General features: G+C 41.0%; 3 protein-coding genes across 7 annotated transcripts; all 3 read left to right on the forward strand.

The window, feature by feature from the left end:
* The first annotated feature begins 2,854 nt into the window (after window positions 1-2,854).
* Window positions 2,855-4,702, forward strand: LOC139535974 (purine nucleoside phosphorylase-like). The gene is made up of 3 exons (XM_071336006.1): window positions 2,855-2,907; window positions 3,153-3,343; window positions 3,645-4,702. Exons 2-3 carry the CDS (start codon window positions 3,175-3,177, stop codon window positions 3,845-3,847), a joined length of 372 nt encoding a protein of 123 aa, XP_071192107.1. The 5' UTR covers window positions 2,855-2,907; window positions 3,153-3,174; the 3' UTR covers window positions 3,848-4,702.
* Window positions 4,703-4,871: 169 nt separating this feature from the next.
* On the forward strand, window positions 4,872-10,776 carry c12h20orf96 (chromosome 12 C20orf96 homolog). 2 transcript variants are annotated; one of them, XM_071336001.1, is made up of 10 exons: window positions 4,872-5,122; window positions 5,323-5,500; window positions 5,677-5,813; window positions 6,237-6,395; window positions 7,408-7,507; window positions 7,860-8,017; window positions 8,109-8,210; window positions 8,561-8,647; window positions 8,861-8,989; window positions 10,487-10,776. In XM_071336001.1, exons 1-10 carry the CDS (start codon window positions 5,066-5,068, stop codon window positions 10,526-10,528), a joined length of 1,149 nt encoding a protein of 382 aa, XP_071192102.1. In that variant the 5' UTR covers window positions 4,872-5,065; the 3' UTR covers window positions 10,529-10,776. The 2 variants fall into 2 exon arrangements, with proteins under 2 accessions (XP_071192102.1, XP_071192101.1); XM_071336000.1 differs by having other exon boundaries at window positions 8,861-8,979.
* A 2,232-nt stretch (window positions 10,777-13,008) lies between these two features.
* On the forward strand, window positions 13,009-26,218 carry LOC139535973 (GTP-binding protein REM 1-like). Of its 4 annotated transcripts, none has more exons than XM_071336002.1 (6): window positions 13,045-13,220; window positions 14,022-14,380; window positions 20,769-20,851; window positions 21,029-21,127; window positions 23,910-24,117; window positions 24,895-25,316. In XM_071336002.1, exons 2-6 carry the CDS (start codon window positions 14,047-14,049, stop codon window positions 25,170-25,172), a joined length of 1,002 nt encoding a protein of 333 aa, XP_071192103.1. In that variant the 5' UTR covers window positions 13,045-13,220; window positions 14,022-14,046; the 3' UTR covers window positions 25,173-25,316. The 4 variants fall into 4 exon arrangements, with proteins under 4 accessions (XP_071192105.1, XP_071192103.1, XP_071192104.1 ...); XM_071336003.1 differs by lacking the exon at window positions 13,045-13,220 and adding an exon at window positions 13,279-13,888 and having other exon boundaries at window positions 24,895-26,132; XM_071336004.1 differs by lacking the exon at window positions 21,029-21,127 and having other exon boundaries at window positions 13,009-13,220; window positions 24,895-26,132.
* Window positions 26,219-27,492: the final 1,274 nt, after the last annotated feature.

The following is a 27,492-nucleotide window of genomic DNA, read 5'->3' on the forward strand; positions in this document are numbered from 1 at the left end:
GAAATAACACTTTACATGTTGCATTTATATTTTTGTTCAGTAGATGTTATATAGATAATGGAGTGTATAGACAGTATGGACAATATATGAACAGAAAAGGTGTGTACAACAGTAGTTATATAGGGTAAGACATGACTAGAATACAGTACATACATATAAAGTAGGTAAAACAGTATGTAAACATTATTCAAGTGACCAGTGTTCAAGGACTCTGTGTATATAGGGCAGCAATCTCTAAGGTGCGGGGTAGAGTATCGGGTGGTAACCGGCTAGTAACAGTGACTAAGGTTTGGGGCAGGGTACTGGGTGGAGGCCGGCTAGTGATGACTGTTTAACAGTCAGATGGCCTGGAGAATCTGTTATCAGTCTCTCGGTCTCAGCTGTCTCCGCCTTCTAGATGGTAGCAGGCTGAACAGGCCGTGGCTCAGGTCCTTGATGATCTTCTTGGCCTTCCTGTGACACTGGGTACTGTAGATGTCCTGGAGGGCAGGCACTGTGCCCCTGGTGATGCGTTGGGCTGACCTCACCACCCCCTGGAGAGCCCTGCGGTTGCGGGCGGTGCAATTGCCGTACTAGGCGGTGATACAGCCCAACAGAATGCTCTCGATGGTGCATGAGGGTCTTAGGTGCCAAGCCAAATTTCTTCAGCCTCCTGAGGTTAAAGAGGCGCTGTTGCGCCCTCTTTACCACGCTGTCTATGTGGAAGGACCATTCCAGGTCCACAGTGATGTGCACGCAGAGGAACTTGAATCTTTTTTCCCTCTCCACTGCATCCATGTTGATGTGGATGAGGGTATGTTCTCTCTGCTGTCTCCTGTAGTCCACAATCACCTCCTCGTTGACAATCAAGGGAGAGGTTATTTTACTTGCACCATTCCGCCAAGGCTCTCACCTCAGCCCTGCAGGCTGTCTCGTCGTTGCTGTGTCGTCAGCAAACTTGAAGATTGAATTGGAGACGTGCGTGGCTATGCAGTCATGGATGAACAGAGAGTACAAGAGGGAACTGATCCACCGTGTTGAGGATCAGTGTGGCAGAGCAGTGGTTGTTGCCTACCTTCATCAACCTGGGGTTGGCCCGTCAGGAAGTCTAGGATCCAGTTGCACAGGGCGGGTTTCAGATCTAGGGCCCTGAGCTTGGAGGGCACTATGTGCAACTGGGTTTTTGACTGGACTTTACATGCTTATTCGATGCTAGCTACATGCTTTGTTATTGTGGACATTGTGCATTTAGCTAGCTTGCTAATGTCGAGTAACAGTAAATCCGATGCCCCTGCCAATGTGAAAAATCATTGTAATGTAGCCTACAGCTGAATGAGCCAAAAAGTTATGCAAGTGCAGTTTTGACCATACTATACAGGCTTGTTAACATGCCTGTTAGTATTTTATGGGTTTCCATCTCAAATTGGTAGTTTTAGTTTATTCACTTCTTGATCAGAGTCTTGATCGAAAAGCCATGAGCAAAGTAGTCTCACGGAAGCTCTACCATTCCCATAACGTTGTTTCAATATGGCTGTGACCACATCTCTCTCAACTTGTGTGAGGCGCTTGAAAAATGTATAATATTATGTTCTAAAAGCATTTTCATAACATCACATTCAACAAGGTAACCTAACATTGACATGTAAAACAATATTGTTGGTTGATTTGAGTGTTTCAGTTCCACTTAAAATGACACCACTTTTTTTTTTTCTTGAGGAGGAATGTTAGTGGAGGATTGACATAGTTCCTAATATGTATGCTCTATGGCTGGCCTTTAAATGGTATGAACCTAGAGCATTATTAGAGAGAAAAAATGAATACAGGGGGAAACTCTCACTCACAATTTAATATTATTATTTTAAGATTATAAGCATGACGCTTCATCCCACCAGGCCTTTATCAGGACCTTGAAAGGCTATGAGAAACAGAAGAAATTCACACTTTTCCACAGCCACAGCTCTGCATTTGTTCATTAGATGAAAAAACCTGCATGATGTTGACATGCTCTGCTACACAGTGTTGACATGCTCTGCTCTCATGCATGTCAACATAATGTATAACTACTGTAGAGCATTGCTAGGCTATTCCTGACTCTCTTCAGATTGATGAGATTGATGAGATTGTAGATAAGCGATTCCTCCTTTAGGATAGCTAACTGAGTCCATTGCTATGTCCCAAATTGCATCCTATTCCCTACATAGTGTACTACTTTTGACTAGCGCCCATAGATTGGTGCACTATAACTAGTGCACTGTTTGGGAATAGGGTACCATTTGAGACGTATCTGTGGTGGCAGAATTTGGGGTGAGCTGTGTTGTGTTGCAACTTGTTTTGGGTTAACACTATAATTTTCTCTCTCTCCTTGTCTCTCTCTCTCCTTATCTCTCTCTCTCTCTCTTTCGCTCTCTCTTTCTCTCTCTGACTACCTTTCCTGTGCGGGTATTTAAGCTCTTGGGGGTTTGAGACCCTGATTGTGACCAATGCAGCAGGCTCACTGGCAGACAGCTACCAGGTTGGGGACATCATGATCATCAAAGATCACATCAACTTCCCTGGCCTGACTGGGCTCAATCCCCTCGATGGACCCAATGATGACAAGTGAGTGAGATCTTCTAGTCTAGGTCAGTGGTTCCCACTTTATAATAGGTCCTACTAACTAATTACCACAAACAACCTCAAAATATGTCACGCCCTGACCATAGAGAGCTTTTTATTCTCTATGTTGGTTAGGTCGGGGTGTGACCAGGGTGGGTCATCTAGGTGTTTATATGTATATGTTGGCCTGTTATGGTTCCCAATCAGATGCAGCTGTTTATCGTTGTCTCTGATTGGGGATCATATTTAGGCAGCCATTTCCCCTTTGTGTTTTGTGGGATCTTGTCTATGTATAATTGCCTGTGAGCATTATTCTAGCGTCACGTTTCGTTGGTTCGTATTGTTGTTTTGTTCTTTGATGTTTTCTATTCCAAAATAAAGGATGGAAACATACCACGCTGCATCTTGGTCTACTCCTTATGACGAACGTGACAAAATACCAGAAACGACTTCTAAGAGCGCTTGGTGCTATGTAACCCTTTAGTGCTGTGGTTCAGTAGCCTACATGCTTCATTAGCCACAATTCTCTTGTTTGAACATATTTGAACAACACATTCATATTGTTTTGTGTTGACCAGGTTTGGTCCCCGGTTCCCTCCCATGTCTGGTGTGTATGGCAAGGACCTGCAGAAAATAGCCTTTGACCTCTGTAAGAGCATGGACGTCTCTCAATTTGTCCAGGAGGGGGTTTACTGTATGGTGGGAGGGCCCAACTTCGAGACCATCGCAGAGGCCAGACTTCTTCACAGACTAGGGGTGGACGCTGTGGGTAAGAGAACTAGTACTTGTTCACTTCCAGATAGATTATAGATTCTAGCATGGTCCCAGATCTGTTTTTGTTCTCTTGCTAACAGTGCCTGCTAGATAGATTTGTCTATTTAAGTGGTTGGTGATTGTTGCCATGATAAGATATAATTTTAGGGCAACATTTTATAAGACATCTGAGATATGCTTTGTGCATTAGACTTTTATTACTTCATAAACATGAAGGTCCCCACTTTAATGCATTCTAGTATGTAGGAGTAGCAGTAGGTGTTTTTATCTTCTCTCCTCTCCTCTTCTCCTCATAGGAATGAGCACAGCACCAGAGGTGGTGGTAGCCACACAATGTGGCATGAGGGTGTTTGGCCTCTCTCTCATCACCAACAAGGTGGTCAAGAGCTATGACGACACTGAGTCAGTCAACCACGAAGCTGTTCTGGAGGTCAGCAAACTGCGCTCGCAAATGCTGCAGACGCTGGTCAGCCAGATGGACATCAACAACGCGGTCTGAACTGAAGAGAGCAAGATGAGATGAGACACTGAAACCCTTCGACTTGTCAAGATGAAAACATTCAACATTCCACAGCGACCCTGACCAATGGCACAGTTTTCCCAATTCAGTGCACTACTTTTGACCAGAGCTCATGGCACCCTATTTCCTATAAGTAGTACACTATAGGGTGCCATTTCAGATGCACAACAAGAATCTCAAGAGGATTTGTCAAAATTACTCAAAATCTTGCAGCTACTGGCCTATTATGCAAACATGGTGCCCAGGTCATTGTCTTGAATATTGTTTGGGTTAAATCAACAATAATCTCATCTGTTCAGTCTGTAAATATTGTACAAAATTGTGTAACTTTATACTGTCATTTGTATTTTGTGATATCACAACTGATGTTTATCTGTTGTATATTTTTTATTTGTTCTGTTAACAGGTTCTCTCAAATGGACAACTTTTTACAACCTGTTATTTTTCAGCTGTATTAACTCATCTTTCTATCCACAATTGTATGCTAATACTTGTTCACAGACAATAAGATAAAACATTGTAAAGTGAAAGATTATATGCAGCTCTATGTATGATGAAACTTGATGTATTACAAATCAATGTCACATATTCAGATAGTTTTATAGATTAATTTTAATTCATGTAAAATACAATCTGTATTTTAATTGTATTGTTCCTCAACTTTTGTCGGATATTGAGTACGGATTGCACCGACAATCTGCGATGCTTTATCACATTGAAAAACCTATTATGGAAGAATTGTGTTCTCATTTCAGAGAAGTGCAAATCTCGGTGTCACACCAACTTGCTAAATTTGTATTTACTATTTTTTTCCCAAATAAATGGTTGAACTTGTATGTAGACTAAATGCACGCTAAAAAATGAATACAGGCAAAATATTGCCTACTACGTATGTTAATCTCCCGGATCCGCCCTCAGTGTAACCTTTTCGGTTACCCAAATTCGAATCCAGAATGTTTCGTCCATAGCTTCGTCCATGTTCCAGTAGGTGGCGGTCTTTTTCGTCGTCGATGTGGTTGCTATGACGAAGAGAAGCGTTACAGAACATTCCGGAGTAACTTTTATGTTATGCAGCTAGGCTAAAGATACATTTGCAAGGTTGCAAGTCGTATTTATATTGCAAAAGTTAGAATGACTTATTATGCTGCAAGTTCAGCTTTGGAATCAATTTTTTCAAGGTATTGATGTAAAAACATAATGAATGTACTGCCAAACCATCTTGTCAAGTCACTGAAGGAAGATTTCAAGATATTGGTAAGTTCATTGTCATGATGATGAGCACACACACACACACACATTATATATACATACATACATACATACATACATACATACATACATACATATATAGAAGATAGAGACAGAACCATAGACAGACAGGGAGGCAGACAGACAGACATAAGTCACACACACACACACACACACACACACAATACATAGTAATATCTGTTTAGGACTACAGCAAGTGGGAGAGATGCAACAGGAGCAAGACAGAGCCCCCTCCCTGGGTGATTTTGCCCCCACTGCCCAACAAGACTACTGGCTCACCAAGCGAGCGTTATCCAGCCACAGGGAGAGAGGAGAGTGGGACCTCTGCCACCCATAACTTTTTCCCAACAACCGACAAGCCAGGTAAGCTATGAACTCATCTTTGAAGGTAAAATATGTTAAATTGAGGAGATTAGGTTGACACATGCTGGAAGGAAAAGATTCACTGAATGAAAATCCAGCTTCATATGATGCAGAAGGCATAAATTGTCAATGGGAAATTAACTAAAATGGTTGACTTCCTGTTTTGCCTTTGACAGGGAAGTCTCGCCCCAACACTGGCCATGAAGAGTCCACTGTGTCATCTATGGGACGACTCTCTCGACGGAGGAGGAACGAAAGAGTGAAGCTGGACCCCATCACTTTGAAGAAACAAGAAAATATCAAAACACTGAACGTATTTAAATAAATTAAATATTAAATAAGTGATCAGTAAAAGTGATCAGTAAAATCCTCAGCTATTGAATAGTAGACGTTCCTGTCATCATGTTGAGTCAATAGCCACAGTCAACCACTAGAGGGAGTAATACGCCATAAGAAATAATCCATGGCAGTAATAGATTTAGACCAGCTGTGTCAAAATTATTACTAGTTTTTATTATTTCCTTTTAATTTGTGTCCAATTAAGACAACCAGGTGAGGGGAGTTCCTAACAAATCAGTGACCTTAATTGATCAATCAAGTACAAGGGAGGTGTGATTTAGAGACACGTTATAAAGTGTGCACCAGACCACAATATCTACACTTAAAACACAATACTGCATAAATAGGAAAGGTATTTAATTTTACATGTAAATAAACAAATAACAACCACTTTCAGTTGCTGATTATGTCGAGGAAGAAGGCCCTAGTGGAGCTGGAGAAGCACTGTGCATTGCTGCAGGAGAGCAACGTCCGTATGGCCGGGGAGATAGACAGTACAGACAGACAGTCAGTGTCCAGTGCCAGGGAATTCCTCATCCGGCATGACAAATTAGGGGTGAGTACATAGAATCTATGTCATTCTATTGCTCTATATCTGCTCCATTGACGACAGGACACACTTGTGTCCTAGAGTACTCACTCAAATAGATTGGGCAAGCACCTCACTGTCTATTTTACTGCACTCACATGTAACTGTATTCTCTAGATATGCTAGAACTACATAAGTACCAAGTATACTGTAGATATGATAGAAGAACAGAGTATCAACACATAGATCACCATCAGCTGTAACAGTCAGTTAAGCCAGCGTTTCCCAAACTCCAAGGGGTGCACATTTTGTTTTTTGTCCTAGTACTACACAGCTGATTCAAATAACCAACTCATCATCAAGCTTTGATTATTTGAAACAGCTGTGTAGTACTAGGGCAAAAAAACAAAATGTGCACACTTTGGGGTCCCCAGGGCTGAGTTTTGGAAACGCTTAGTTAGGCTATAGATCACCATCAGCTGTAACAGTCAGTTAGGCTATAGATCACCATCAGCTGTAACGGTCAGTTAGGCTATAGATCACCATCAGCTGTAACAGTGAGTTAGGCTATAGATCACCATCAGCTGTAACGGTCAGTTAGGCTATAGATCACCATCAGCTGTAACGGTCAGTTAGGCTATAGATCACCATCAGCTGTAACGGTCAGTTAGACTATAGATTACCATCAGCTGTAACGGTCAGTTAGACTATAGATCACCATCAGCTGTAACGGTCAGTTAGGCTATAGATCACCATCAGCTGTAACAGTCATTTAGGCTATAGATCACCATCAGCTGTAACGGTCAGTTAGGCTATAGATCACCATCAGCTGTAACGGTCAGTTAGGCTATAGGGCAACATCAGCTGTAACAGTGTGAGCACCTTTCTTTATGTTATCTCAGAACCTGATATTCTCCTTGAAGTTCAGACGTACTAAGACTCTTGTAATATGGTAAACCAATACCACCATTTGTACCATTATATAAAAGCATATTATTGGTACCCTGAATAAATAAAGTCTACCCTGTTTCTCTGTAAGAGTTCTATAGCTGCATTCAACAGCTGGAGCCACAGTCAGATGGAGCAGGCCAAGACAGAGCTCCAGGAGGCTGAGACTGCTGCAAAGAACAGACTTTGGGGTAAGTGGTGATATTATAAATAATGTATAATGCAGAGGCAACAAAAAGTTCAGTTTTTATTAATTGAGATGCCTTTGGCAGAGTGAGAATTATAAATCATAAGCAAATATAGTAGTACAGTAAGTCAAGTGTGCTTGTAAATTATGAATACTCTTTTGTTTTACAGTAAATGTGCGTGTGAATGTCGATATTAAATATTATTGTTGTGTGTGTGCATGTGTGACAGTGCAAGGAAAATCTGGTCGATTGGTGTTTGGGAACTCAAAAGGGAAGACGTGTTTGCATGCAGGGCCGTTCCCTCATTTATGATTGAAGTGTCTGTGGGTAAGCCCTTGATGTGTTACCTTGCCAGGTCTCCATGAGCAGCTGAGGGGGGTGAAGGCAGAGCTGGTGAACGCCCAGGCGGAGCTCCACACCCTGAAGACCTACAAGGATAAAGAGTACCCCGTCAAGGCCCTGCGCATTGCCGAGATAAAGAGAGAGATTGAGAAACTCAAAGAGACACAGCAGGTCAACAGGTCTCTCAATGGCAACTTCCTCCAATAGAACGCAATAGGCTGTAGTCTCATATGTTGTGTGCTGTTTATTCCTGTGGTTCCAGGATGAGAATGAGGACGTGAACTTGCTGTGCCAGACAGAGATGGTGTACCTGGAGAGACGATCCCAACACGAAGAGCAGGAAGTCCTCTCTGTCATAGCTAAGGTAGGATAGGATTTACTTCATTGTTCCTCAGGGGAAATTGTCTTGGACACACAGCACTGCTATATACAAAAAATAAAATAAACATCTATTATCACACACTCGACACAAACATAATACATAGGATACAAAGGTCTATAGTTCTTTGTGGATGAATGATTCTCAATTGCCGCTAAAATGTTTTATACAAACATTCAGTAAGTATCAGCATAGGTCTATTTCTGAAGTGTATCTGGATTATAGGTGAAAATAACAGTGGAGGTTTTTTGTAATGAGCTAAAGTCAGACTTTATTGGCAGGGGTAGATGTTGACACCATTTGTCATGGCTTTACTCCTTTCTCTCTGTTTTCAGCAAAATGTTTCATATATTCCCTGTGTCGTCAAACTGATGGCCGCACATAATCAGACGATAAAAAAAGAAATTGGAATCCACAAAAAGGTTTGGTTAATAATTATGAAAATTTCTACCAATTTGATACTTCAACTAGTGATAATGGACTCAGACTCACTCTAACTCCATACAGGTCATCATCAACATGTGAAAATAACCCTGTTTTTATTTTTACCATGGCATTATCGGAAAATGACTGTAATTGAAAAAGTATTTTTTTCTTCCTTTCTGTGTCACTCACTCATGCTTTCAACATTTCAGGAAATTGCGGAGCTGGAAGATAAGAACAGAGAGCTGATCAAGAGTGTCCAGGAACTACAAATATCACGGACCAACATCAGGAAAGACATCTTCCAAGACGTTTTCCCCAAATCAGATAAGTATGTCAAGGTGATGGAAGGCACTTTACTGTACACTGCTGCTCTTAATAGGTTGTGTGATATCACCAATCCATGCCATGAGGGTGGGCACTTTAGACAATCTGGCTTTGGAAAAGGTTCTTGAGGGGGGCTTTAAAACACCCATCAATAAGAAGACACATTGTCTAAAGTGCATCTCTAAAACTAAAACAATTACTAATGATAATTTACTTGCCTTCTTTTCTTTAAGAAACTATTACCAAAGAGTAGTACATTGAGAACTCCAAGCAAAGAGTATGACAATGTTATAATACCAACCATATACTGTCGATACCCACTGAACTGTTGGCTTGTTTATCTATCTAACATCTTATCAGTGTCACAAAACCATCTAGACAGAACTAATAGACATGTGACAGGAATTTAACCACTTCCTTGTTCCATCAAAATCGATGTCTCGGAAAGAGTAATGGGGTATCACCATCTAATATAACCCAGGGTTGAAAACAGACTTGTAGCGCCATCTTAAATTTAAATGAAGAAGTACAGCAGAGCGGAGTGAATCCCAGTCTGACATTAAAGGTTAATAAGGTGCTCAAATTTCCCCCCAGCCTGTTCCAAAGCAAGATGACACTCCACGCTGTAGACCATGAAAATCCCTCATACCTACAACTCATCAAATATTCAATCATAAAATGTTCCCCTCTGGGGAATACATTAATTTCACGTGACATTTTATATAAGGGAGATTTAATGTTGAATTAGGATATTGCGAAATTACAATGCTTTTGGTAAACATCCTGAATCTCACTTAGCAATGACAACTTTTTTGCACTGACGTGTTTTAATCCTAAAATAGGCACCTATAAATATGAAGTTGAACTGTAAGTGCAGATGTTCTAATTGGAATTAGCTGTATTGACTCTGGCTGATTCAAACTCGTCATTTTCCAGGCTGGTAAATAGCGAGTCCACACAGATACAACTAATTTCTCTCACTCTAGTCACTTTTGGGGAGAAAGTATGTTTAAATAAACGTACCTGTTTTTTTCCCTTCTTCCGTGATATGATACAGTCTTCCATAGGGAAACGGCTGCCAGCTTGTTTATTCTGTATTTCAGAATTACTTATGGCAATGGGAGATGTTACTTTCCATTCATTTATTCTCACTCAGATAGGCCATTTTTAGGATGGAAAATGTAGGTCTTAAACATCAGAATTGAAGTGGCCTACAGTACATCTATCATAGGATGTCAATTGGGGAACACACTTGATGTGCATGTACTGTATAATTTTGTGTGCAATGTTTATTTGTTCATTAGGATTGTAGGTATCCATCAAGAATAGCCCATACTTAATCATCATTTAATTTCTGAAGGGCATTTTGTAATGGCACCAAACTACTTTCCTCCTTATGGCATTAAGCCTTCACAAGCAATTAACATTTCCAAATGCATACTACGTATGTACATAAGGAAAAGGTGTTCAGTGTGCATTAAGGTTCTAAATGTGTGTCGTGTTCATTCCAGATGCACCCCGGATATGGAGGTGACCTTAAACATCCCTCGTGAGGAGTGGCTCCCCATTTAGATGTGTGACAGACTAGGAGAGACACGACTTGTGTGTCGCTCGGCTGCATTTAAACCTGCTGGGCTCTTCTTGGCACAACCCCAGAATTTCTGTTATACTGAGTGCCCATCTTCTCCTACTACAGTGCCCAATCTTCTTAAAACAAGTTCTGCATTGTAATACCAGTCAACTGGGGCCAATAAACATTTGTGAACATTTCTAATAAATAACTCCATGGTTCAATTTCAAATCCTTTGCATATTCATTCTTCTCTCTTTTTTTGTGCAGTGGAATCAAAATCTCTCCAATGAGCATATAATATGTTTATTGGTGTGGTTTCATTCAGCTATAATTGATAGTCTATAATTGCCAGTTGAATCTAATTTTCTGCCCATTATCACATTCTTCAATGTGCCGGTCCACAGAAAATCCTGTTTAATATTTAGAATATGTTCTGTTTGCTTTTTTTCTCCACAGTAAGTGTCCCAGTGAGAGTAACCACTTCAAACCCTCCCTTTCTTTACAAATCTCCTCAGACCCTGTAACTGTAGTTTTGGGAAGTCTCTGACTATAATTTACTTAAGTGTGGGAAAGAAGCTGGCTTTCAGTGCAAGGCCTTCATCTAGCCATCGTACGGCCGACTGGTTTGATTACTTATTTTTTTCAGTTGGAAAACATTCAGCCAAGCCTCAGAAAATACAACTTCCTGGGAAGGAGCTCTGGTCTGTGGCTAGGGGTGTGAACTCTGCCCACACAGTGTTAGGACAGAACTGATTTACAGATGTGTGTGTACTGCTTTTCTCAAACAAACTATGCAGCATACTGCTACAAGTGCTTTTAGTGGAGACTGGGCTCACTTTGAAGATATTTCTGTACTTTATAAAGAGTTCAACACTGGGGCTTGATTTGACAAATCTAAACAGAATACTGTACTAATAGACATGGAGGTAAGGATAAAACACATCCTGTCCCCATATTTAGGTGTGCTTGCTGAAGGCAAAGCACAACTCTAGATTTCTTTCATACTCAATTTATTTGATTTCTTTAGCCCGCTCTAGAGCTTAAAATAGTTAAGTTATTAACACGAAACCAACTTCCAAATGTCCAGACTGCCCAAACTCAGATTGCTTGAGAAAATATTATTGACAGTATTTCTACTTTTTGAACTGTAACAATATTAAATGAGCTCCCAATGCATTTCAATGGCAAAAAAAGGCCCATAGACTTGAATGGTAAACCTCCCCAACATTCTAGACCTATATCCTCCTACACTGTTTAAGTTATCAACACCAAACCAAAGTTGATATGTTCAGACTGGCCCAACTTAGATTGTTTGTCAAAGGATATTTGATACTATGTATACTTTTGGAACTATAACCATTTTTTTGGAATGTGCATAAATTAACATGGGTTTGAATGAGAACCTATAGGAATACAGTGGTTGCTTTCAAAATGGTCCTGCTCCTTGGTCAATTAAACTAGAAGACCAACTATAAAACATCCAGGCTATCCAAACTTCAATTACTCTAAAACCTTTATGAACTATAAAAAAAATGTTTTGCATAAAATAGAATGAAATAACGCACCAACAGTAACTCTTGGACTGTTCAAGCTAGAGACACCAAACCAACTTCTGGCTATCCTATCCTATCGATCAATTCTTCACAAGCTAGCAAGCCCACCACATTTTCTTCAGGAAATGTACTTTTATAGTATTATTTGATTTCTTTAACCCACTCTAGCGCTTAAAACTATTTAAGTTATTAACATGAAACCAACTACCAAATGTCCAGACTGGCCCAACTCGGATTACTTGATAAAATATCTTTAACAGCATTTATACTTTTGGAACTATATCAATATTTAAATGAGCTCCCAATGCATTTCAATGGAGAAAAAAAAGGCCCATAGACTTCAATGGTAAAAAAAAAATGTTCAGGCTATCCTAACTTGATTTTTTGGTTTACGTTTATCAATTATAACTTTATACATTTGCATTAAATAACTCACCACCAGTAACTCTTGTACCGTTCAACCTAGAGACACCAAACCAACATTTACATATTCAGACTATCCCAACTTCAAAACTATAACTTTATACATTTTCATATATTAGCACAATTTAACCTACCAACAGTAACTTTTGAATTGTATAAGCTAGAGACACTAAACCATATTTTACATGTTCAGGCTATCCTGTCCAATAAATCAATACATTTTTACATCTACCTACTTTAAAAAAATAACCAGTCATTACCATTACTACTGTGGTCACTACCGCTACTATAACTTATTTCACAACCATAAATACTTTCAAACAAGCTAGCAAGCACACCACATTTTCCTCAGGAAATTTAATTTTCTAGATTTGTATATAAAGCAGTTGTGTGGGCAATGTGCAAACATTAAAGCAACCTTTTAAGTATGTCTGCACTGTGGAGGTCAACATTGTGGTAAGAGAGAACACTAACAGTTTAGAACAGGAAGTGACTTACTTCACGTCATGTAGTCGGGGTGTGTTCTTCAATGAGATTAAAGTGAACTCGCACACGGTAAAAGTTGCAGCAGCAATGAGGAAATCAAATGAGGGTTGATTCGAAGCACGCGCATCATCAAAGGACCCGCTCGGCTGAAAACACTCAGCGTGTTCAAGCGCGCATTGCCTATATGCGTTTAGCGGGATTTACAGCACGGGTGAGTATCTATCCATTGGTGGAAAAATAAATTAGCCTAATTAACATACGCCATATCCATGTAGCCAACAACTTGTTGGACAGGAAGTGCAATAGCTTTTCACGAAAACTTTGGTTCATGACAGCAAAAATATTATATTGAAATGATTAAACCGCCGGCCGTCCCTATTACATTATTTAGTTGTTGACTGACAAAGTTAGTGGTGCTTCGAGTTTCCCAAATATTTGAAGTAGGCTACGCTATGGCTACGTCTTAGTGTTATCACTGGAGGTGATCTGAAACATTGGCTCTGAATGCCTTTGAACGTGTGTGTGTTCGTGTGTGAGACGGAGAGGGAGACAGAGAGAGGAAAGAAAGGCAGAGAGATGCGAGTAGAAGAACAGAGAGAGCAACCCCTGATTCCACTCTTAAATTTTTAACAGGGTTGTGGAACTTTGCAGGCTGTTGCCATGACTCCAGTGTATACTGTTACAATGTCCCATCAGCTGTTCTATACAAGTGTAACAAAACTGATTGAAACATTGGAAGCTTGTCTTATTACAAGAACAGAATGACAGCTCGCACACGGCTCCCCGACGCGCGAAAACTTTACTAGCCTTTGGTGTAGTCTGTGCTTTGCTCTGAAATGGAGAATACTGGACACAATTAGAAGATTCATGGCTACAGTTGTGAGTAAATGAAAGACAATGTTATGTTTGAGTGCTATTTTCACTCCAGTAGGCTATGTGATATTTTTTTGTCCTATAGTAAATTATGACTTTATCATCTGATTATGCTGCATACTCTATTCTTCTTTTTAAGGGATGTTCTTTGCCTTTTCGCCAAGATGACACATACCCAGAGAGAGGGCAAAGAGACTTTGCGGAGAAGGGCAAGTACTCCTATCCCTGCCTCTCATCAGCCGGGGCCGAGAGGCAGAGACCCGCCAGCCGACCTCCATCACCCTCCGCTCTGCCAGTCTGCCTCATACCATCCCGGAGACAAGTCTCTCCACTGCCGCGCCAATTGGTCTTCTGATGACTCAGACAATGACTCGGATGGCTCGGGAGCAGAATGTTTATACCGCGTTGTTTTGCTAGGAGACCACGGTGTTGGAAAGTCGAGTCTTGCCAATATCTTTGCTGGCATACAGGAGAAGGATGCTCACGACCATACAGGAGGTGGGTTATTTACTAAGCACAATTCCAATGATTATTACAAGACTATGTATGGTGTGTATAGCCTACTATCAAAACTATTGGTTTGTTTTTGGTCAATCTCTTATCAGTAACCTAAAATCAATTAATTTTCTCCTAATTAAAATCCATGGACACTAATGACTAATTGGTTATTAAATTAGTTAATTCATTTATGCATCTCTTTAACAATGACTTTCAGTAATTGTCTCTGACATTGCCCTAGCCCTGATAACCTTGGCTAACCTGTCACAACTACATTTATGGAACTCCTGTAACTGGCACATGTAGAAGTGAGTGACCTCAAAGCATTGATTGGCAGCTTGTATTGACCCATGCATTTGGGCATCCAGCTGTGATGTGGTTTGTGGAGGTTGTCCTTTTAAGATACCAATTTCTCTATAGTTCTCAATTTCATAATAGTGCTAAGAATATTTACAAAACAAATTCATAATGAAAACTCTTTGGTCATGCATGATAGAGTAGCCTAGACAGACAGTGGCTTCATTCGTTTGTGAGAGGTTCATGTTGTTGTGACCTGTGTGTGTCGAGTCATTGCTGATGGCCGAGGACGGGAGTGACTGGCTGAAGATGCATCCCAAATGGCACCCTATTTTCCTTTAATAGTGCACTACTTTTTTGACCGTAGGGCTCTGGTCAAAAGTAGTACACTATAAAGGGAATAGGGTTCCATTTGGGATGCAGACTGGATGTTGTTGTGGAGAGACCCATCAGCTGTCAGAAGGGCTGTGTGTCAGGGAGACCCGCTGGGACAGGACACCGTTTGACTGACACCAACACCCAGGACCCTGTTCTGTTTGGTCATTTCTCAAACGATGTATCCCAAATTGCATCCTATTCCCTACATAGTGCATAGTGTACTAGATCCCTGGGCCCTGTTCAAAAGTAGTGAACTAAATAGGGCAGGGTTCCCCAACTGCCAGCCCGCGGGTGATTTTATTTGCCCCCCCCCCCCAAGTTGTTCAACATAAAAGACTGTAAAAACACCTGCACATCAGGACCAAGTGATTTTAATTTTGGAAATCTGTTCCAAGTATTCCCACACATAGTAGAGAGATATGTGATCGTATACAAATGTAAACAAGGCTTGAAATTATAATGTTTTGCTCAAATGTTATATCTGTTTGGGCTTCTTGAGGTCGATTTGCAGTCTACAAATTATTTGTAATTATGTTCCGGCCCCCTGACCATCGGCTGAAGAAAAAATCTGCCTGTGGCTGAATCTAGTTGATGATCCCTGAAATAGGGAATAGCCTCAGGGGTTGTTTTCTATGAGCTACATTTTGAGACGCTCTGATAAACTGGGAATGGAGTTCCCCCATCAAATGTGATATTACATAATCATTATAATGTGTGCAATTGGAATATGCACTGACTAGGCCCAGTGCATCTCTGTGGTTACTGATATGGTCATATTGGCTACATTTACACAGGCAGCCCAACTAAAATATTTTTTCCACTAATTGGTCTTTTGACCAATCACCTCAGATCTTTTCACATCAGATATTTTTCAGAGTTGATCTGATTGGTCAAAAGACCAATTATTGAAAAAAATATTTGAATTGGGCTGCCTGTGTAAACGCAGCCTAAGAAATTCTGATGTAAAGCTTATTTGACTGGAGAGAATTCCTGAGGTGACGTGGGGACATGTATTTTCATAACCTCATAATTTAGATAGATATAGCCTGTGTTTTTCCAAAAGATTAGAGGAAAACTTTTTCAAAATATTTGTACTGTACATGTATTTTGCCAAATGCCAAAGCATGTGCAGACACAGCCAGACAGAAGATGGGAACTCCTACAGGAGAGAGGTATTGTAAGGAGATGGAATTCCTAAAGAGGCTATCCCAAACAGGATAGAGATGAATGATAAGAAGCAGAGAGGGGTTGCCCCTGTCTGTTCTAGTGAGCGAGAGAGGGGGTGGATGTGTGGGCTCAGCTCTCTTGCTTATCTTTGCTGAATGGTGAGGTTAGGTTCAGGCTCTGCTGACATGGCAGTTGTGTGTGTGTCCCAGCTCTTCAGAAAGATAAAGGCTCCCTTATGACACCACCCCAGCCCACCCGCTCTGACATCTGTTTTCAGCCTGTCACTGACTGGTGGTGTTATTGTTATTTTTAGTGTCTTGTCACTTAGCTTGTCACACTGGCAGAAACTGAGCTGTTCTTCAAGTGAACTCCTTGGTTAGTTTAGAGCTGGTGTGATGAATGGCAAGTGTTTTATGAGGACAGAACAGCATTACGAGGAGATTACAACTCGTGCCAATGTAGGCATATTACTAGACATATTACTTGATTGCTTGTTTACAGGTTTTGACCTATATTGTAACTTCAACTCAATGACCTCAACTTCTAAAAGCTTTGCCGGACCATTTGTCATTGTCTCGTGCGGGCTGCTTTTACAATAAGGTTATAGCTGAATGTGGAAAATGTAACAAGCTCTTTCACTCTTGGCCAAAGTGTGTTTTAGTCTCCCTGTCACGACGGCTAGGAGGATCTCATCAGACTAAACAAGACATGGCTCAATGCTTTTTTCCACATCGAAAATTCCATGGTCATGAGATGGTAGTGGAAGTGTAATAACTCCATGGTCGTAGTGGAAGTGTAATAACTCCATGGTCATGAGATAGTAGTGGAAGTGTAATAACTCCATGGTCATGAGATGGTAGTGGAAGTGCAATAACTCCATGGTCATGAGATGGTAGTGGAAGTGCAATAACTCCATGGTCATGAGATGGTAGTGGAAGTGTAATAACTCCATGGTCATGAGATGGTAGTGGAAGTGCAATAACTCCATGGTCATGAGATAGTAGTGGAAGTGTAATAACTCCATGGTCATGAGATGGTAGTGGAAGTGTAATAACTCCATGGTCATGAGATGGTAGTGGAAGTGTAATAACTCCATGGTCGTAGTGGAAGTGTAATAACTCCATGGTCATGAGAAGGTAGTGGAAGTGTAATAACTCCATGGTCATGAGATGGTAGTGGAAGTGCAATAACTCCATGGTCATGAGATGGTAGTGGAAGTGCAATAACTCCATGGTCATGAGATGGTAGTGGAAGTGCAATAACTCCATGGTCATGAGATGGTAGTGGAAGTGTAATAACTCCATGGTCATGATATGGTTGTGGAAGTGCAATAACTCCATGGTCATGAGATGGTAGTGGAAGTGTAATAACTCCATGGTCGTAGTGGAAGTGTAATAACTCCATGGTCATGAGATGGTAGTGGAAGTGTAATAACTCCATGGTCATGAGATGGTAGTGGAAGTGTAATAACTCCATGGTCGTAGTGGAAGTGTAATAACTCCATGGTCATGAGATGGTAGTGGAAGTGTAATAACTCCATGGTCATGAGATGGTAGTGGAAGTGTAATAACTCCATGGTCGTAGTGGAAGTGTAATAACTCCATGGTCATGAGATGGTAGTGGAAGTGTAATAACTCCATGGTCATGAGATGGTAGTGGAAGTGTAATAACTCCATGGTCGTAGTGGAAGTGTAATAACTCCATGGTCATGAGATGGTAGTGGAAGTGTAATAACTCCATGGTCATGAGATGGTAGTGGAAGTGTAATAACTCCATGGTCGTAGTGGAAGTGTTATAACTCCATGGTCATGAGATGGTAATGGAAGTGTAATAACTCCATGGTCGTAGTGGAAGTGTAATAACTCCATGGTCATGAGATGGTAGTGGAAGTGTAATAACTCCATGGTCGTAGTGGAAGTGTAATAACTCCATGGTCATGAGATGGTAGTGGAAGTGTAATAACTCCATGGTCATGAGATGGTAGTGGAAGTGTTATAACTCCATGGTCGTAGTGGAAGTGTAATAACTCCATGGTCATGAGATGGTAGTGGAAGTGTAATAACTCCATGGTCATGAGATGGTAGTGGAAGTGTAATAACTCCATGGTCGTAGTGGAAGTGTTATAACTCCATGAGATGGTAGTGGAAGTGTAATAACTCCATAGCACCTTTTATAGGTAGTAAGGATAAACACATCAGTAGAGTTCTTGGATGTCAAATATATTTTACCAACTTTGCAAAACACCTTCATATTTTAGTTACTAAAGACAGATAAGCTTAAAATGGCCTAAATTATTCATCACAATAAAAAATCTGATTCAGCTCACTGATATACATATGTATGCTCCCATGTGGTTTATTGACAACAGTCTACAAGGTTTCAAGCCTTAGGTCTCCATCAGGTTTCCATTCATAAAGAACAAGCCCATATAATATATATATATATATATATGTGTGTGTGTCTCATATATAGAGAGATATATTTCCAAATGACTTCACCCCTGCTGACTGCAACCAATTGTAGACATATAGTAGAAGGAGGTGACACAAATTAGACAAAATCCTTTCTGTATCTACAACGAGATGTAGGGGTGGTTTCCCGGACACAGACTAAGCCTAGGCCTGGACTAAAAAGCATGTTCAACTGAGAATTTCCATTGAAAGTGATGTTTAGTCTAGTTAGTTTTAGTTTAGTTAGTTTTAGGCTTAATCCATGTCTGGGTAACCATCCGTAAGAGTTGTATTTGAATGTTTAGCAAAAGTGGCAGGCCAACTAGGTTACAATTTTTACACTACAGTGGCGAGAAAAAGTATGTGAACCCTTTGGAATTATCTGTATTTCTGCATAAATTGGTTCTAAAATTAGATCTGATCTTCATCTAATTCACAACGACAGACAAACACAGTGTGCTTAAACTAATAACACACAAATGTTTGTATATTTCTCATCTATATTGAATACATAATTTAAACATTCACAGTGTAAGTTGGAATAAGTATGTGAACCCCTAGGCTAATGACTTCTCCAAAAGCTAATTGGAGTCAGGAGTCAGCTAACCGGGAGTACAATCATTGAGACGAGATTGGAGATGTTGGTTAGAGCCGCCCTGCCCTATAAAAAACACTCACAAAATGTTTGTTTGCTATTCAAAAGAAGCATTGCCTGATGTGAACCATGCCTCGAACAAAAGAGATCTCAGAAGACCCAAGATTAAGAGTTGTTGACTTGCATAAAGCTGGAAAGGGTTACAAAAGTATGTCTAAAAGCCTTGATGTTCATCAGTCCACGATAAGACAAATTGTCTATAAATGGAGAAAGTTCAGCACTGTTGCTACTCTCCCTAGGAGTGGCCGTCCTGCAAAGATGACTGCAAGATCACAGTGCAGAATGCCTAATGAGGTTAAGAAGAATCTTAGTGTCAGCTAAAGAGTTAATGAAATCTCTGGAACATGATAATATCTCTGTTTACGAGTCTACGATACGTAAAACACTAAACAAGAATGGTGTTCATGGGAGGACACCACGGAAGAAGCCACTGCTGTCCAAAAAAAAACATTGCTGCACGTCTGAAGTTCGCAAAAGAGCATCTGGATGTTCCACAGCGTTACTGGCAAAATATTCTGTGGACAGATGAAACTACAGTTGAGTTGTTTGGAAGGAACACACAACACTGTGGAGAACAAAAGGCACAGCACACCAACATCAAAACCTCATCCCCACTGTAAAGTATGGTGAAGGGAGCATGATGGTTTGGAGCTGCTTTGCTGCCTCAGGGCCTGGACAGCTTGCTATCATCGACGGAAAAATGAATTCCCAAGTTTATCCAGACATTTTGCAGGAGAATGTAAGGCTATATGTCCGCCAGTTGAAGCTCAGAAGTTGGGCAATGCAACAGGACAACGACCCAAAACACAGAAGTAAATCAACAACAGAATGGCTTCAACAGAAGAAAATATGCCTTCTGGAGTGGCCCAGTCAGTGTCCTGAACTTAACCCGATTTGAGATGCTGTGGCATGACCTCAAGAGAGCGGTTCACACCAGACATCCCAAGAGTATTTGTGAACTGAAACAGTTTTGTAAAGAGGAATGGTCCAAAATTCCTCCTGACCATTGTGCAGGTCTGATCTGCAACTACAGAAAACGTTTGGTTGAGGTTATGGCTGCCAAAGTAGGGTCAACCAGTTTTTAAAACCAAGGGTTCACATACTTTTTCCACCTTGCACTGTGAATGTTTACACAGTGTGTTCAATAAAGACGTGAAAACATATAATTGTTTGTGTGTTATTAGTTTAAGCAGACTGTGTTTGTCTATTGTTGTGACTTAGATGAAGATCAGATAAAATGTTATGACCAATTGATGCAGAAGTCTAGGTTATTCCAAAGGGTTCACATACTTTTTCTTGCCTATCCACCATCTGATGTAACTATTTCAACTCCTTTTTCTGTCTTCCTTTTAGAATTTTTTCCAACGTTATTGAGGAACGTACAGTATGAAATAATAACATATTTTCTCATCTCTTTCCTGATTATTGTTTGTTGGTTTAGAGGACACCTATGAGAAAACCATGACTGTGGATGGGGAGGAGACCATCCTCATCGTCATGGACACCTGGGAGAACGAGAAACAGGTACGACAATAACCATGAACCTGGTTTTGTCACCAACAAAATTGATTGCACAGTAGTGGCGAATATGATATCTTCTTGCAACAAGACTCTTTTCAAAGTAAAAAAGGTGGAAAGAAATACAAATTTTAATAACAAGAAAAACAGGAAAAACCATGTTCTATAACTTCATCTATTTAGTTTGTTTACCTTCAAGATACATGGTGTATGGGGTCTCCCGAGAGGCGCAGCTGTCGAAGGCACTCCATCACAGTGCTAGAGGCATCACTACAGACCCAGGTTCGTTCCTAGGCTGTGTCACAACCGGCTGTGATCGGGAGTCCCATAGGGCAGCGCAAAATTGGCCCAGCGTCGTCTGGGCTAGGGGAGGGTTTGGCCGATGGGGCTTTACTTGGCTCATCGCGCTCTAGCGACTCCTTGTGGCGGGCCGGGCGCCTGCAGGCTGACCTCGGTCGTCAGTTGAACAGTGTTTCCTCCGACACATTGGTGCAGTTGGCTTCTGGGTTAAGCGGGTGCGTGTTAAGAAGAGCTGTTTGGTCGGTTTCGGAGGACGCATGACTCGACCTTCGCCTCCCAAGCCCATTGGGGAGTTGCAGCGATAAGACAAGATCGAAATTGGAGAGAAAACGGGGGTAAAATTTCCCAAAAAATAAAAGATACATGGTGTACTTGATGGCACTCGAGAGAACACAAACACTGAGGTAGAGAAAATAAAAAATCCTCTTGTGCCTGAAACAACCCACTGAACCATAAGCCTCCATTCTATTCTCTTCAAAACAACTATGATACCTAAAGGGCAACCCGTCATTGTGGAAAAATATATACAGTGGGGAGAACAAGTATTTGATACACTGACAATTTTGCAGGTTTTCCTACTTACAAAGCATGTAGAGGTCTGTAATTTTTATCATAGGTACACTTCAACTGTGAGAGACGGAATCTAAAACAAAAATCCAGAAAATCACATTGTATGATTTTTAAGTAATTAATTTGCATTTTATTGCATGACATAAGTATTTGATACATCAGAAAAGCAGAACTGAATATTTGGTACAGAAACCTTAGTTTGCAATTACAGAGATCATACGTTTCCTGTAGTTCTTGACCAGGTTTGCACACACTGCAGCAGGGATTTTGGCCCACTCCTCCATACAGACCTTCTCCAGATCCTTCAGGTTTCGGGGCTGTCGCTGGGCAATACGGACTTTCGGCTCCCTCCAAAGATTTTCTATTGGGTTCAGGTCTGGAGACTGGCTAGGCCACTCCAGGACCTTGAGATGCTTCTTACGGAGCACTCCTTAGTTGCCCTGGCTGTGTGTTTTGGGTCGTTGTCATGCTGGAAGACCCAGCCACGACCCATCTTCAATGCTCTTACTGAGGGAAGGAGGTTGTTGGTCAAGATCTCGCGATACATGGCCCCATCCATCCTCCCCTCAATACGGTGCAGTCGTCCTGTCCCCTTTGCAGAAAAGCATCCCCAAAGAATGATGTTTCCACCTCCATGCTTCACGGTTGGGATGGTGTTCTTGGGGTTGTACTCATCCTTCTATTCCTCCAAACACGGCGAGTGGAGTTTAGAGCAAAAAGCTCTATTTTTGTCTCATCAGACCACATGACCTTCTCCCATTCCTCCTCTGGATCATCCAGATGGTCATTGGCAAACTTCAGACGGGCCTGGACATGCGCTGGCTTGAGCAGGGGGACCTTGCGTGCGCTGCAGGATTTTAATCCATGACGGCGTAGTGTGTTACTAATGGTTTTCTTTGAGACTGTGGTCCCAGCTCTCTTCAGGTCATTGACCAGGTCCTGCCGTGTAGTTCTGGGCTGATCCCTCACATTCCTCATGATCATTGATGCCCCACGAGGTGAGATCTTGCATGGAGCCCCAGACCGAGGGTGATTGACCGTCATCTTGAACTTCTTCCATTTTCTAATAATTGTGCCAACAGTTGTTGCCTTCTCACCAAGCTGCTTGGCTATTGTCCTGTAGCCCATCCCAGCCTTGTACAGGTCTACAATTTATCCCTGATGTCCTTACACAGCTCTCTGGTCTTGGCCATTGTGGAGAGGTTGGAGTCTGTTTGATTGAGTGTTTGGACAGGTGTCTTTTATACAGGTAACGAGTTCAAACAGGTGCAGTTAATACAGGTAATGAGTGGAGAACAGGAGGGCTTCTTAAAGAAAAACTAACAGGTCTGTGAGAGCCGGAATTCTTACTGGTTGGTAGGTGATCAAATACTTATGTCATGCAATAAAATGCAAATTAATTACTTAAAAATCATACAATGTGATTTTCTGGATTTTTGTTTTAGATTCCGTCTCTCACAGTTGAAGTGTACCTATGATAAAAATGACAGACCTCTACATGCTTTGTAAGTAGGAAAACCTGCAAAATCGGCAGTGTATCAAATACTTGTTCTCCCCACTGTATGTGCTCACTCTGTGTGCCTGTAGCAATACCCCATTGACTCACCCCTCAAAGTGGGGTGAATCCTGGTTGTGCTGGAGTCAGTGAGTGGTGCATGGCTCCAGTGGTATGGGGCAAGCGTCTGTATGGAACACTGATGGCTGTGGGGCCTAATTACTCCAGTATTGATTACAGCTGGGGAGTGAAGCGTGCAGGCCAGGCTGCGTGTTGACTTGTCTGTACCGGGTAAGAGGAGATATAAGGACATAATGTCTATAAGGACAGTGGTTTGACTGTGTTTAAGGGCACCAAGTGTTTTTTAGAGGCAGAAAGTCAGATGTACTATATGTTTGACCAATGACCATCCCTGGAAACCAGAGTTCTGTATTCACAAATACATAGAAATCCGCTTGGGTCCATCTGTCACAATTTGCATATACCCTTTTCGAATAAGGAAGTTAAAACTTCATGTTGACCACCACTAATCTTTTAAATGGACACGGTTATATTTGACATCAAGGTTGGCTTCAAGGATAACATCAAAGAACACATGCTATATCAAAGTCCAGATCCTGGCGAGCCCCCAAATATGGCTATTGTTGGTGAATGTTGAACTTTATTTCTGTTGGATAACAGTTTATTTGTTTCTCTCAGGAGGAGGATGAGAAGTGGGTCCAGGACTACTGTATGCAGGTGGGCAACGCCTACATCATAGTTTACTCCATCACGGATCGCACCAGCTTCGAGAGTGCCTCCGAGTTACGCATCCAGCTGCGGCGCATACGGCAGGCCGAGAACATTCCTATCATCCTCGTGGGCAACAAAAGTGACCTGGTCCGCTCCAGAGAAGTGGCTGTAGAAGGTAACGTTGATTCCAATGATAATGATGTTATCATTAACGCATCTCTCCACATCTTCTTCTGAACAGTGATTTGATGACAGCCATTTAAGCAATATGAGCAGCGCTCTGCTTATAAGAGAGAGTAAAATAGTTTGGCTTACAACAGTTCGTGTTGCATTTTCTGTGGACTTCATAGTCAAAACTACAGAACATAGAAATCACATATCAAATGTTGCAGTCCACACGACATATTGTGGACAGTTCATTTAAAATTCCAAGAGTTGGATTTACAGCACACATCTCATACACTAACACTGTATTTAACAATGTCACTGTAATTCTTGATGATTTGGTCAATGTTTTAATATTTAACCTGTTCTGCAGGTGAGAGTAAGCTTGTTCTAATTCTGGAGCAATGGATCAAATTAATTTATGTTAGAAGTTTCACCTGATCCAGTGATTTGTTTGTTGTTGTATATTTCTAAATATGTGGACATTGTGTATGATTGAATGTATGGCACAGAGTGCCCATGTCAATTGTTTTTCCCTGCAGCCACTTGCCTACCAATAGAGGACCAATGGAATGGAAACAAGTCTTTGGAAACAAGTCTTAATTTTTTTGGTATATAATCCTCTGCAATTTTGGTACATGTATTGGTTGCCTTGTGTGGCTTCTTTATTTATTTAAAAAAATGTCAGACCAAGTTGTCAGACCCAGACATGAATCTAATGTCGACCTCTCACACTTAAACACCTCTCGTTTGACCCTTTCTTCCTCTGTGCTCTGCTCTCTCCTAGAGGGCCGTGCGTGCGCTGTTGTGTTCGACTGCAAATTCATAGAGACATCCGCTTCGCTCCACCACAACGTTCACGAGCTCTTCGAGGGCATCGTCCGGCAGATTCGCCTGCGGCGAGACAGCAAGGAGACTAACGAGCGCCGGCGCTCCGTCTACAAGCGTAAGGAGAGCCTCACCAAGAAGGCCCGCCGCTTTCTAGACCGCCTGGTGGCCAAGAACAACAAGAAGATGGCGCTGAAGGTTCGCGCCAAGTCTTGCCACGACCTGGCCGTGCTGTAATGGCTGCTGTGTGGCGTGTAACAAGTGGTTCACGCCGTCAGTGGTTGCAGACTCCAACGCTCCTTTTTCCCCTAACAATCCCCTTGTGGTAAAGGGGAAGAACATTGTTTATTATTTTCTATTTATTTCACCCATTAGAAGCAATTGGGGTGAGGAAATTGAGACTTTTTGTTGCTATATCCCAGATTTGCTGAGAATGAGTTTACTAAACATACACTTTATCAACTGTTTGCCTTACATCTAATTAAATAGATTCCTAGACCAGTGTATCCAGACACAGATCTGACATTTAAACTCCTTTTTCTGTCTCATTTTGAGAAGGTTTTCTAAGATTATTGAGGTATGAAATAATAATTTGAATGCACTGTATGATGTATTTTTGCCATGAGGAAAGCAATGGCCACAGAGGTACTTTACACAGATGTCACTGACTACTTGATTTCAAGGTTTTGCACTATGGGAGACAGTGATGTATTAGGAGGAATCAGTGGAGCTTCTTCTACAGCAATGATGTTTCTCTCTACCAAGAGAGCTCAAGTCTGGTTTGAGACTGTTCTGTCTGTGAGCCAATCAGTTCACAGCTAAATTACATGTGAATGCCGATGTTGTTTGGGAATCAACACCATCGTAAACTTTCCAAAAGGATTATCCCGTCCTCATCTTCCTTTACAAGCACCTCCTACACTGGAAGGACCAGTAGGGTGTTACAGTGAAACTGTCATGGTCGCTTTTGAAAGGCTTGGTCTGATTGACCACTGTCAAGAAACACCTTTGTATGATGACATGGTCCTGAAGAGACCAAAGAAGTGTTGAGTTCTTCAATGTCAGTGTTTGTGTCCACGTTGGGCTTGAGAGAGGTATAATAATCCCTTTTGTACAAAATTGTGTTTTGAGTTTGTAAATACAGTATGTGAAGGATCTTTATGCGGAAATAAAGGAGTAGGAAAAGTATTACCACTTCACCATTGTCTGCACTGGAATGTAAGGTCTGTTACATTTCTGTAAGCAATGCCTTCAGAGTATTATTAAAGGATCAAAATGAGCTATTTTTAAAAGCTTTTATAAAATATTTGAAAGAAATGAAAGACATCGTTGCTAACCTGTGTGCTCCGTTTCTGCTTTCTCCTCATATTAGCTGAAGCAAAACCAGAATCTGAGCGATGTGAGCATAGACTCTTCAAAGGCTTTAAAAGTACATGAGTGATTCTGGTGTAGCTTTCCATAAACCTGCTAAAGGAAAGCGGCGACTATAGAACATATTGTTACAATGGCTTCTTCCCAAATGGCACCCTATTCCCTATAAAGAGCACTACTTTTGACCAGGGCGAACAATAGTGCACTATAAAGTAGTGCACTATTTAGGGAATATGGTGCCATATGGGACGCATCAACATCTGCTGTGTGTGTTCCATATGGAGTTGTACGTCTGCCTCGTAACGTTGACAAAGTACAGATAATAAGGAGCAGCATTGATTAATGACAATGCCCATGTCGTGGTTTAAACTCCTGGATGGGTAGAAACTCCTGTAAGCATCAAATTCATGTCCAGACACAGACATGTTTGGAAAAATAAAGTTAGAGGGTCAAAGATCATACGTACCCCCAAGACATGCTAAACCTCTCACCATTACCAATAACACGGGAGGTTAGCATGTCTTGGGGGTATGATCATTGACCCTCTGTAACTTTCATCCACATGAAGGTAGAAGTGTTTAGAAACATTCTATTCTTATTTACAATTAAAGTGACTCCAAAATGACACAATACATAATTTACCTTTATTTTGTGCCCAATAATTAATCTGAAACACAACCAAAACGAACAGTAAATGCATCCAACAAGTTTGTAGAGACACACGCTTGATGTAGTCATTGCATGCTAGGAATATGTGACCAAACACTAAACATTTTGACTACTTTATTTATAAGAATCTTTAGGGGTGTTCATAAGTTTGACCTCTACTTTTATGAAACAAAAATAAATACTTGTTAGTATAAAATAATATAATTTCACACTTTTTTGGAGCATACAATATAGCTCAGTATTTTAATTATTTATTTTATACAGTAATTATTGCTTGTCTTTATGAAGGGTGTCAATACTTTTGTATCCCACTGTATACACTACATTACCAAAAGTATGTGGACACCTGCTCGTTAAACATCTCAATCCAAAATCATGGGCATTAATATCAATGGCGGTTTTAGCATGTAAATCTTGGTGGGGCAAACAAAATATATATGTTTTGATGCATGCCAGCAAAGCCACTACACAACACTAAACAATACATTAATTGCGCTATAGTGGTGACAAAAGGTGC

The sequence above is a fragment of the Salvelinus alpinus genome, chromosome 12 (genome assembly GCF_045679555.1).
Source record: "Salvelinus alpinus chromosome 12, SLU_Salpinus.1, whole genome shotgun sequence".
Lineage (NCBI taxonomy): Eukaryota > Metazoa > Chordata > Actinopteri > Salmoniformes > Salmonidae > Salvelinus > Salvelinus alpinus.

Excerpts from the sequence above, each read along its gene's own strand:
- LOC139535974 (XM_071336006.1), top strand. The coding sequence starts at position 3,175 with ATGTCTGGTGTGTATGGCAAGGACCTGCAGAAAATAGCCTTTGACCTC. Across the intron at positions 3,344-3,644 it reads ACTAGGGGTGGACGCTGTGG|GAATGAGCACAGCACCAGAG; the intron begins GTAAGAGAACTA and ends TTCTCCTCATAG.
- LOC139535973 (XM_071336002.1), top strand. The coding sequence starts at position 14,047 with ATGACACATACCCAGAGAGAGGGCAAAGAGACTTTGCGGAGAAGGGCA. Across the intron at positions 20,852-21,028 it reads CCTGGGAGAACGAGAAACAG|TTTGTTTACCTTCAAGATAC; the intron begins GTACGACAATAA and ends TCATCTATTTAG. Across the intron at positions 21,128-23,909 it reads AGGCATCACTACAGACCCAG|GAGGAGGATGAGAAGTGGGT; the intron begins GTTCGTTCCTAG and ends TGTTTCTCTCAG.
- c12h20orf96 (XM_071336000.1), top strand. The coding sequence starts at position 5,066 with ATGAATGTACTGCCAAACCATCTTGTCAAGTCACTGAAGGAAGATTTC. Across the intron at positions 5,501-5,676 it reads CCCAACAACCGACAAGCCAG|GGAAGTCTCGCCCCAACACT; the intron begins GTAAGCTATGAA and ends TGCCTTTGACAG. Across the intron at positions 8,018-8,108 it reads AACTCAAAGAGACACAGCAG|GATGAGAATGAGGACGTGAA; the intron begins GTCAACAGGTCT and ends CTGTGGTTCCAG.